The sequence below is a fragment of the Plodia interpunctella genome, chromosome 9, assembly GCF_027563975.2.
Source record: "Plodia interpunctella isolate USDA-ARS_2022_Savannah chromosome 9, ilPloInte3.2, whole genome shotgun sequence".
NCBI lineage: Eukaryota > Metazoa > Arthropoda > Insecta > Lepidoptera > Pyralidae > Plodia > Plodia interpunctella.
The window spans coordinates 2,702,816-2,715,205 of NC_071302.1; the positions used below are offsets into that span (position 1 = coordinate 2,702,816).

The 12,390-nt window shown below is 32.9% G+C and overlaps 1 protein-coding gene across 1 annotated transcript in view; it reads right to left on the minus strand.

The window, feature by feature from the left end:
- LOC128672727 (C3 and PZP-like alpha-2-macroglobulin domain-containing protein 8) overlaps positions 1–12,390 on the minus strand; it is a 169,529-nt gene that overhangs the window by 55,434 nt on the left and 101,705 nt on the right. Inside the window, exons 6-8 of the mRNA XM_053750068.1 lie at positions 9,719–9,831; positions 9,263–9,373; positions 6,828–6,983 (exon numbers count right to left, since the gene is read on the minus strand). Coding sequence (XP_053606043.1) covers positions 6,828–6,983; positions 9,263–9,373; positions 9,719–9,831 — 380 coding nt within the window. The remainder of the gene's footprint in view (positions 1–6,827; positions 6,984–9,262; positions 9,374–9,718; positions 9,832–12,390) is intronic.

Sequence of the window (12,390 nt, forward strand, 5' to 3'; positions counted from 1 at the left end):
AGTGTACGAACAAACTAGAAAAGGAATCTATTTTGCCGATTGGTCCATTTTAGTGGTAAACAAGAGTATAAAATTGAAGTGTCTTTCTCTATTTTTTGTCTGAAAATAGACCGAATGATGCAACACAATGAAAATATTCGGTCAAATGAATTTACTATAGGTTTTTATATTGACTGAAAATTATATCACCTGGAACGTTAATTCTAATGATTTTTTTTTTCATTAGCTTATGGAGTTCCACTGGTGGGCAAGGTTCTACGTTGCCATCCATCACTGTTCGTTGCGCAGATCCTCCACTTTTTATCCTTCTTATCTAGAGGTAAGAATAATTTATAATAACGGCCCGCCCCTGTTTCGCCGGGGTAAAAATATAATTTTAAAAAAGTAGCCTATGTCACTCTTGAAGATTTCGTCTATATCTGTGTTTAACTACTAGACCGATTTTGATGAAATTATCAAAATCGGTCTAGTAGTTTTTACATTACAAACAAATCTTTCCTCTTTATAATATTAGTATGGATTACTCGTATGTTATAATCACTTACTAGCAGCTTCGCTATGGTATAATATTTATCCACCTAAACCTTCCTCAGGAATCGCTCTTTCTATTGGTGAAAACCTTATAAAAATCTGTCCGGTAGTTTTTGAGTTTATCAGACAGACAACCGGAAAAGGTCTTTCTATATATAATATGTAAGGGTAAGAATATGACATAATTGTGCTACAGTTTCCCACCGTGTGCACCGTACTCCACAAAGCTGAAATTTAGTCTGGAATCAATTCGTCCGGCTTCGACGGTCAGACCTCAAGATCATTAATTGACGTCGAGCTCTCACTGAGACCCTGTTCCAGCCGTAATCAATCTGACGGGATTTAAATGTGTACTGTCTCAGTAGCTTTCCAAAATTTGTGAATTAATTCACTTGATACATAGTACCAAATGGATGTTATGTATAGTCATAATATGACCTTTATAGGTCATATTATTATAGTCCATTAGGTCATATTATTATTATAGTGGTTAGGTTTACCTAAACACTACTTAGTAGATTAGATTTAGGTCATTATGATTATCCTTGCCTAATCGTGTAGGTAAGATTATTACAACCTATATTTATTGCTTTCATCCACTGTTTTCTTACTATTACAAGATTGCGTATAAAAACAAAGAGTATAAACACGAATATAGCGTTTTTTTAATAGCTACATATTTATATATCATGTGCCACATTTTAATTAGAATTGCTGTAATAAAAGTTCATATACTTTCTTTAAAATGTCCATAGGTATTAGTAGTATAGTTGATATTTCACGAACAAACACAGCTAGTTAAATATTTCATAACAAACTGTCTATCACTAGCTCACAGCTTCAAACCAAGCTGCTGTGTGGTCATGACAGCTAATCATTCGGTGCCAATCGGTGCTGAAGAGCATTTACTATTCTGATTCCAATTTCAAGTTTTGAATGTCTGTATTTGTCTATAACTTTTCATTATTTAAAACTTCTATTTTGGTTTTGTATCTATATTTTATTAATTCTAAGTTAACAATATGTTATTTACTTCAACTCCGTAAAGGATAAATAAATGAATACTATTATTATAAAGAGGTTATGGCGTTTGTGAGTTTGTATGTTTGAGGCGGGTAATCTCCGAAACTACCGAACTGATCTCAAAAATTCTTTCCCCATTAGAAAGGTTCATTATCCAAGATTGCTATGAGCTATGTTTTATCTCAAAATTCCCACGGCAGCGAAGCCCTGAGTAACATCCAATATCTTATATACGTGTAGCTTTTGTTTAAACCTCCTAAATATTTGTAAAAATACATAAAAACGAAGAGTATCTATCAGTCACAATCTTAACTATAGTAACAACAATATAGTTAATTCTATTATATTATATAATAACAAGAGTTTGAAAAGCTGGAAAAACAAAAATTAAATTGAAAAATGTATCTTAATTAGTTTGGTCAGAAACTTTATTATATGTGAGATTGTGGTCACTTTCATGAAAAATCAAAATATTACTTTTGGAAGCATTTGAATATCTAATAAACCATCGAACCGGAAGTTACGATCCGTAATACTATGAAAACGTAAAAGGTCACGTATATTTTTCTCCATCGCAATCTCCTTTTAACCCAAGCTAAGATTAGCTAGCTAATTTCTTAAAAACGTTCACTTTTTTCAGATTTAATGGAGTGGGGATTATTTGTCTCTATCTTGGTATAATTTATCTGACCGAATTAAGCTTTGAGCGGAAAATCTCTCTGAAAAAATGTCTGCCGATGAAAAAACACGAAGGATTTGATGGAAGGGCGCGCAAAAATGTTAAAACCAGGACAGGATTTAGGATAAATGTCAGTCAGCGCTTGGGCAGTAACTTTGGAATATAATGAGTAGGTGAATAAAATATATTCTTACTTTTATTAAAAGTACTGTAGCGATTGTGATCACTTATTAATTAAAATATTATTATTATCAGACAACATTTAATACTTTTGTTACATACAGGTAACTACTTATTCAGCTCCGGGGCTGACTGCGTCAAAACATACATCAAATAAAATCTTGTTGTTTTTTTCTATTCTTCGTTCGAAATACAATAAAGAGGTTTTAAAAATGTAATGAAGAAATTTTGATGACCTCGGTGGCGCAGTGGTAAGGTTCTTGCCACTGAACCGAGAGGTCCCGGCTTCGATCCCCGGTCGGATCATGATGGAAAATGATCTTTTTCCGATTGGCCCGGATCTTGGATGTTTATCTATATATGTATTTGTTATAAAATATAGTATCGTTGAGTTAGTATCCCATAACACAAGTCTCGAACTTACTTTGGGGCTAGCTCAATCTGTGTGATTTGTCCTAATATATTTCTTTTTTTATAATTATTACCCCGACAACTTAAATAATAATATTTATACCATCTAGATACTACTACTATTTATATAGTACAGTATTACACACGCATTATACTTATTATATCTTCGACTGTGTTGCAATCCTATCTCTATACATCCATATCCATACTAATATTATAAATGCGAAAGTCTGTCGGTTTCGCTTTCACAGCTTAATCGCTGAACCAGTTTTAATGAAATTTGATATACAATGTATTACGATATTCAATGCTAACGTTTTTGCAGACAAATTCAAAACCTATTTTAATAATGGTGGTGTAATTCCGACATAATTTAATCTACGTCATATAAGGGGTTGTGTTTTGATTTTGTGGTCTTTATTAAACATAACCAAACATCCCAAGGACCTGACCCTAAAACTGCTTACATAGGGGCCATAACTTTTCTTAATCCGGTTGTTGTCGAGATGTGAATAATGGAAGTCATTTTGGAAATAAAAAAATGGAGCGGTGGGGCGTAAAGGGCCAATGATTAGTTCCGAAGTTGATTTACGACATGCTCATGTAATTTTTTAACTTAAAAAAAAATAGATAGCAAGTTTTTTTTTTATATAAGAAGTATCTAATCACAATAAATTCTTACTCGATGCCAAATACAGTTGTATTTTGAGCAGAAACCTAATTTTATTTATCATGACAATACAAGTATTAAAAAAATATTTCTATAGAAAGTATTATTAAAAATGTATGTATTATTAAAATATTTTTAATTATTTACGTATGAGAAATGTCGAGACGATTGGTTGTGTAGATAAAGCGTGAAGACGTGAATAAACTGTGTATTAGGGTCATTCATCAAAACTTTCAATAGCCATATTATGATATATTGTATTTCAATGGTATTTAAATACTAGTATTTTTTAAAGAATTTTATAGAGTTTAATTAAGTAAGTGATTAACTTTATCGTAATGGATATGATGTCGGAAGTACACAATTACAAACTTTTCACTAGCAAATTGCTCATGCCACAAAGCGTCAGTCTTGGGTTATAATTAAATTTGTGCAAAATTTCCCTCTTGTTAGCCGGCAATAACCAGACTAATTTGGGATGAACGCGAAGCCATTAGCAAATAGGCTAAGACATTATATGTGTGGGACTTGAGAAGGTAAATATATTGATCAGCGATTTATGTAGAAAGTACTTTTATGATAGTATTATTTCAAAAAATTTTAACCAATTGATAACCCATCAATCATCTATTAACCATCCATGAAAATAAATATTAAGGTCCTGTTTCATCGCTTTCTGATAAAATATCAAATTGTACTTTGACAGAACTAACTGCAAAATAAATTGGCCTGATGGAATTGGTCAGTTAGACCTATCCAATAATTTGTGAAAAACTATTTTTAACGCTATATGTTCAGTATGTTACATGTATACTATAAAAAGCGCAAGCATTTCAGTCAATTAAAATAATAAACATTGAAAATGTTTATTTATTTTACTAAAGTAAAATGATCACTATTGAATAATTTTAATAGACACATGGTTTACTAACCTTTCCTTCACATTATCATAGAATAATCGATTCATTTCAACACCGTGGCTCTGACGCCAGCATAGTATTATTCTGGCGTCAGAGCCACGGGTGATAGCTAACAATATAGTAATCTACGCTGAAAGGCCCAAAATATCGACCACAGTTTTCACTAATATATGAGTCTGTGGTTTTCACCCTATACCAAGTTGAGATCCGTCACAATTTACATTATAATTCATGGGGCAGCCATCGGGCCTAAAAGCACTTAGTCCCGGATCCATGTATGTAATATTAGGCGTGATATCCACTTGGACTTATAATTAGTTCCGACCCAATGAATTTTGGATTCGATTGTACGATGATAGTTTTGAATTTATCCCTTTCAACTACGTGGTAATAAAAAAAATTGTGTTTTTTTTTTCTTGTCTAGTTTCTGTATTTTTTGCTATCGAAAAATTACCTTATATTTCTTTAAACTTTAAAAGTGATATATACATATTAATATGTACACAACATAACAGTGTAAATATTAAAGTTACAAATAGGAACCTAAGTACAAGGTACCTAAACCTAGGTACTTCTACACGCGAAAGAAAAATGAAAAAAAAAAGAGGCATGGCGTGTACAAGAAAAAGAGATTCAAATATGATACGATAAACTTAAATATTATACATAAAGCATAATATTACAATTATTAATATGAACTACAAAAATATAAATATATAAAAATGATATGAAACATATAATATTATTACATATATTATTTTTTAGAGTTATACCTATGGTTGAAAATAATATAACGAATCGTCACGATGATACATTTCATAAAAAATAAAGTTTCAGAATTAGATATATTTGCGACCCTTAATTTGGAAAATTCTGAAACTTTAGACACATTTCCATCAAATCACATTTTCATCTCCAATTTGTATCCCATAACATATCGTAAATTTTGCCAATCTCCAAGCGTTTTACTTGTTTTGATATATTGCTTATGTACAAGTTCCGATGAGTTTCAAACTTATTCAATAAAGGGGATGTCAAAATCAATTAATTTGTAATCAATTTTGTATGTTTATGTAGAAACTCATATAATATTGCAAAACTGCTTTATTACTTAATTAAATTATATATAAAACACGTTAGTACATTTGTTTATATTATAAGACACATATTTATTATTTGGAGAAAAGGCTGCGGTGAAGTTTGTTGCGCCGCTTCTTCTTCACCTGCGCTTTGGATGTCGGCAGTAGACTTAGTATAAAGTAATTTTTTGATGACAATAAGTTATGTATATCTATCCACGGATTTAGTAAGTACTTAACAGTATCTACTAATTCCATGTGTATATCATCCTTAGTTGAATTTAGAATTTGGATTTATTTACACATTTGTTAGTTTTAGAACACAAAACATGAAGTGAAAAGGTGGTTTCAAACATTTCAGATTTTTTCGCCACAAAAGAATATTATTTATTGCCTTAAAAAATCTATGACGCTATTCTTGATTTTAATCGTGACAAAAAAAGGCATTCCAATAACCTTTTGATTTCCCACTATTGAAATCTACATTGAATCTACAGATATCTTTATATAAGTGCAGAAATACTTGTTTGTAGCTATCTACTACCGACATATAATAAAGATATTAGTACTATTAATAAATGGTTAGTGACCTTACTTGTATAAGTAGGAGAAAATCCATAAAACTACCAACTTTAAACTGATTCTGTGATTCGAATACAAATTCAATAGAACCAATACCAAGTAAGCGTTTATCAGTAAAACCTTGGATTACAGACCTTAAATAGAAGCAATGGACGTAGAAATCTGCCCATTTGTATTCTGAAAACGAACAGGGAATCCTGGCCCAGGGGTATTGGAGTTTCACAAGTTTTGGGGCCAATTAATGACGCGATTAAAGAAAATTAGGTTCGAGGCGCCAAAGGCCAATTTGGACCTTCAGCTCATCTCAGGATATGTGGCATACGTTTCATTGGACTTTACACCTTAACCCATTTAGTTAGAGATCAAAGAAGCCTAATTTGGATGTCCAATTCACCTCGGAATATATGCTACATGTGTTATGGGATTTTATGCCTTATTTCTTCTTGTTAAAGATCAAAAAAGCCGAATTTGGAGCTTTAACTTCGTCATGTACATTTTAAATCCTATTCACATTCCAATAAAGTTTATATTTCTATGCTGTACTGAGATGTATGTAAGTATGTCTACCGCACATCGACTTTAACTAATGGCTGGTTCTGGTTTTGGTAATTAAAAGTTAAATTGTTTTTGAAAAGTCGTGATAGGATAATTTGATATGAAGTAAGAATTTGATTATTCAACGTGTCAGGGTTTTTCATCAATAGACGCGACGACAGATAATGTAAATGGTACAATGGCTCTGATAAACTTACCTGCAGATTTACATAAGGTGCGTCGGCCATGACGGTTGGGACTATGAATCCGCCTTCTCCTGTCGACATGTCGATGTCTTGACTGTAGATGTCGGTCTTATCGTCATACAACTTGACGCGGACTCTCACACGCTTTTCTGTGCTCATTGCTTCCACCTGTGAAAACATGGTAAAATAGGGTATTTATGTATGTACCATATCTGTATGTAAAGTACCATATCTGGGGCGTAAAACAAAGTATCGTATTCGGAGTACCGTTTCGGCGAAAATTTTTTCTTTTTAAAGTAGGGCCTAGAATGAAGTGTAATGCAATTGAAAATTCGAATTACTTTTAAAGTTCTAGCATAGATTCCTTTGAAAGACTATAGGTACACTAATATTAGTGTCGTGTGAATACCAAAAATACGGTGAATATTTTAAAGCAAACTATTTCTTATTTCTAGTCTTATTTTCAACAATACGTCTCAACGTATTTGCTAGAAATGCCTTATCTCCACCGGAGAAGCGCAACTTTACGATACTTTAGCGAATTTAAACTTTACTTAAGTATAAGAAATCCCACGAACATCCTCAGATAAGTAAATTTTTAAGTGTATACATGTAATAGTTATGTTAAAAAAGTTTTTGTTTAACCGGATATTAATACAGATATATGAAATTTCGAGTGAAACTTTGAATATACGAATATTTAACTGTTATACAGAACTAATAAACTGCATTATTCTGTTTTATTTACTTTTTTATTTCTTCACAAATTAGTTTATTCTTTGAGCATTTCAAAGATTTATATAATTATCTTTCTTAGCGTTTTTCTACCAGTTCCCATCTAAGCCATATAGCTTTGGAACCTAGCAGTCCACATTCCTATTATTCCTTTTCTCTCAACTTTATATCATGTTTAATTGTTTTTAACGGAAAATCAATTGAACTTAAGACACCGACTGTTTATATGAACTAACTACTAATATATGAATATTTAGTTTCAGTAATGCTAACGATCAGAAAAAAAATAAAAAAGATACGAATTGAAACTCAAAGCCTTACAGCATTTAAAAAGCTTTTCCACCTAGTCATTCAGTTTAATAAGTGCGAACAGATAAGGATTTCACAGTCGCTTCTCTGCTAATAAAGGTTCAGTCGACTTAACTCTCAATTAAGAGTCAGCTGACGTTTGCTGGCCTACTTCCAAACCTGTGCTGACAAAGGGCAATTTTCAAACTGACAATTTAGTTTTGGGATGGCTTAAACTTAGAGGAAGAACGCCGAGTTACTTTAAAAAATGTCTATATAAAATAAAACATTCAAAGTTTTAATTTTCGGTATGGAAAATAATTGGAAAATAATAATAATACTACGAATTTTGATAATAAATGCAATGCTTTTTTTTTTCAAAACAACCGAGGTTATTACAGATTATCTACAATTGACAATTAAATAATATATTAATCTCAAAAAAGCATCAAATTATATTAATACGTAGTTGTTTAGTCATATCAATGTGGTAAAGAATCAACTTTTTTTACAGTTAAATGCAATTTATACAGGATTGTTATTATTACCACAAAACACTATAATCTGGCTTGTCAATATCACTTGCACGAACCCTCAAAGGTATCTAAGAAAAACAGGTATTTTTAAAACCAGAAAAACACTTCAGAATTTCAGTATTTTTATACTATTTCTCTCGCTGAAAGGTGGAATTCTTTTTGAAGTAAATAAAAAAAGAAAAGCAATACTACGACGCGACTGAAGGAATATCACAATGGCCATAGTTGGATTTCTTCTTGGCATTTAAGGAAATGAAAATAATAGATATTGAGACTTGTTCGTTCCTTTCGCTTTTATTGCGCCATGTATTTTATATTTAACGTTGGATCTCATTAAAATATCAAATTTTATTTTTACATGATTTCGCATGAACAGGTAAGCAATGTAATAATTTAAATTCAAGATATATTTCAAAATCTATTCAAGATTTATATTTATTTTACTATGATACCTTCAATGTAATGTTTTTATATTTGTACGCACATGTGTATGTTACCGGCGGAATATCAACGTCACTGTTACCCATAGATTAAGAAAAAGAAAAAAAAAATACCCAGGGCATTGGATATTGGCATTTTGTTGAAAAGAATAAGAATGTTGGAAGTTTGTTGTCCCTGATTCCTTTTTACGGCAGAAAAATGAAGCAAGGCATGACAGCTGCTAAGTACTTATTCATGAGATCGACTGGATCTGGCTAGGAATAGGAGAACATATAGTTATATCACCCGTGAAGCTTAATGACGCTCGCGTTTCGCTTTTGTTTTAGCGTATGATTATTACTTAGATGACATGAACGAGGGGATTATTCTCAACAGTATGTGGAAAGAATCTGAAATGATTACTTGTGTGGAGATTAGAGGAGTAAGTTAGAAGAAGATAAAACATACCCGTCCAACAAAAGGCAGTCCAGGCTTGTAGCGTCTGCGCATGCTATCAGCAAATCGGAGCTCAACGTAATGCTGTTCCGCTGCCGGGGCGGCCGGTGCTGTACTGCCCACCTGGTGAAAAAAGATATTGTTTCCCTCTTTCTCATTTGCATTCGGGGTACATTCTCATTTACACCGTAAAACCTGGGATCAGTGGAAAAAGTAACCAAACAGACGCCTGCCTGAGGTCAAACTCAAAACTCGTTGGGAACGCTGTTGTTACCTATAAGCTATCAAGACTTGATGTGTCCTTTAATCGCTAAGTACCACGTCCAAGGAAGGATATGGTGTGGTCATATTCTAAAACCGATGAACAAAGAGAGACAATATAAGCCGGCTTATATTGTATCAAAATTAGAATATATAAATACTTTTTGGACAAACCTACGACAATAATAGAATGTAATTATGATGTACCTTAGTACCAACGGTGAGGTCCACCACGGCAGAACCTCCACCACATCGAGCTTCGATTTTCCAAGTGCCGGTGCGAGCACCAGTCGCAAGGATAGCACTGAGTTTGCGGACTCCTGGAACAAACGTACAAACATACGAATTTAATATACAAGCAAACATACATAATTCATACAGGATGACTATTTAAACATTGGTATTCCTTTGTCTACATGCTAAGTCCATGATACTGAACAACTCTTTGTAATGTGGCTGTCCTAAAATCGAGAAAAAAAAACCAGCTATTCCATATAAAATCGAATACCTAACTCGAGGAAAATGTAATTGAGGATCAGCTGTCTTGTACCATACGAAAAGTTCAATGTATATAAAAAGTCATCCTGATGTGTATTAATATACAGCATGGCTTTTTTTATACATTAGCAATTTGTATAGTACCTATAATAGTGCTTGCCAAAAATATACACTTAGCGCAAGTACCTTTAGACTACAAAAAAAAACTTTCCAAAACCATTTGTCATTCGTTATATCAGCCAAAAAATCTCTATTGTGTACCCAGCGGGGATATTCTGTTATCGCATTAGGGGGTTAGAAGCTGAATACGTCAGGTAAAGCCAGAGCGATCCCTTGAAAGAATTTCCATGTCTTACCCAGCCCTTGCTTTCCATTTTGATAAATCGTTTTAAGCAAACATCAGCTCATTTAAAACGTGGGAAAATATTGATTTTGGCCCAATTGAGTTACGAAACGTGATTATGATTATGTTCTTAAAACAAATCTTCTTTCTGGGAGAAATGAGAACTTGAAAGTTATTTATGGTTTCAGAACAAGAACGAAAGACGATTATGAATTTAATGTGTAATGAAATTTAAATGTAAATTAGACGTCATTTTGAAATGGTAAACGTCTAGTATATAAATTACATGATGAAATTGGTTGAAAAAAAATTGGTAAAATTTACGGGCTCGATATTTAAATATCAAGAACCTTGACTGGCTTGAACAACAACATAATAGTCAACAACATAGATAGGTCTTCAGATACAAGAGTGTCTGAAGCATGGAATTAGTATTAGATACTCCACCTACAAGTTCCATGGTTTGAAGCCACAACAAAATACCTATCTGAATCTTATATTTTTTTGTCTCAAAGGATCTCACACGTTCGAGTAAAATATTACTTTTCGCGAAAACTATCAGTAACAAAAACAAAATTATTAATGTCACAGAGGTGACGTCATACGCGTGAGCCGGGTTGGTTCCGAGTTTGATTAATTATACGAACCCTCTTAAAGTCACATGTCATTGCCGTGGCAAAAACTTATAGTGTCTACTCGTATGTTGGATTTGAGGATAAAAGGTCCGTATTTGGTTTCGATGGATACATCCATGACTTGACTACTTAATGGTCTTATCGTTGAGAAGTGGTTTTTTTGTCTATTCTGTCTCCCTTTGGATTCTATTTACAGTCTCCATTCGAGTTTCCTAATAGTTTTTATTAAAAGTGTTTTGTGGAATTAGTTGCGCTTCAGGATCTTCGAGATTAGACCCTAAAAGTATGTCGATAATTTTCGAAAATATACAGACGCAAGCAATAGACAATACAGAGTAAATGAGGACGAAAAAAGAGCTTAAATGAACGTAGTCTCTCGCAGTGTTAACACATAGGGTAATTTGGCGATTCTTCTGTGCTTTTTAAAGCATAATAAGACTGAAAGAAGTATGTGTATGTTTAACTTTTAGGCAACGTTATAATTTATTTTTTCATGTAACACTTAATCAATAAATCAGATATGTATTTCATTTGATTCGCCAATCAACAAGAATCAATTTGGAATACTAATTGATATTATATCGGATACTAATAATATACGGAACATACATAATAAACTACTCTCATAAAACATATAAGATATCGGATGAAATATTCGTCAGTTATAAGTCAATCACACGAGTAAGGGAATCCAATCTATCAGAATTTGACAGGGGTTGGCAGAGTATGACGAGCATAGGCTTTTACTAGCTCGTAGTGCCTTGCGGAGGCGCGGGAGATGCGATTTGTCTATGCTTTGAAATATTAGGTTTGAAATATTATAAAATTTGACGACCTCGTTGGCGCGATGGTAAAGTGCTTGCCCCCGAGAGGTCCCGGGTTCAATCCCCGGTTGGGTCATGATGCGACGGGTCAAAATGATCTTTTTCCCTTGGCCCGGGTCTTGGATGTTTATCTATATGTGTATTTGTTTTAAAATATGGTATGGTTGAAGTATCCCATAACTCAAGTCTCGAACTTACTTTGGGGCTAGCTCAATATGTGTGATTTGTCCTAAAATTTATTTATTTAGTTCTAAAGGTCTAAAGTTTGTATGTAATGTAATTGTCACACCGCACTTCTCTCTTATGGAAGGTAATTTTTATGTTATACTAGCTTTTGCCCGCGACTTCGCCCGCGTTAATTTTCCGAGATGAAAGGATATGAGGTACCTCATATCCTTCTGCATATTTCAAACTACATGATAAAAAATTTCAAGAAGATTGGTTGAGTATAAGCGTGAAGAGGTAACAAACAAATTTACTTTCGCATTTATAATATTAGTTATGACGTACGAATGCGAAACAATAAATATGAGCTCCTTCAACTTGTACAAAGCAATATGTCTAGATAGAGAAGAATTT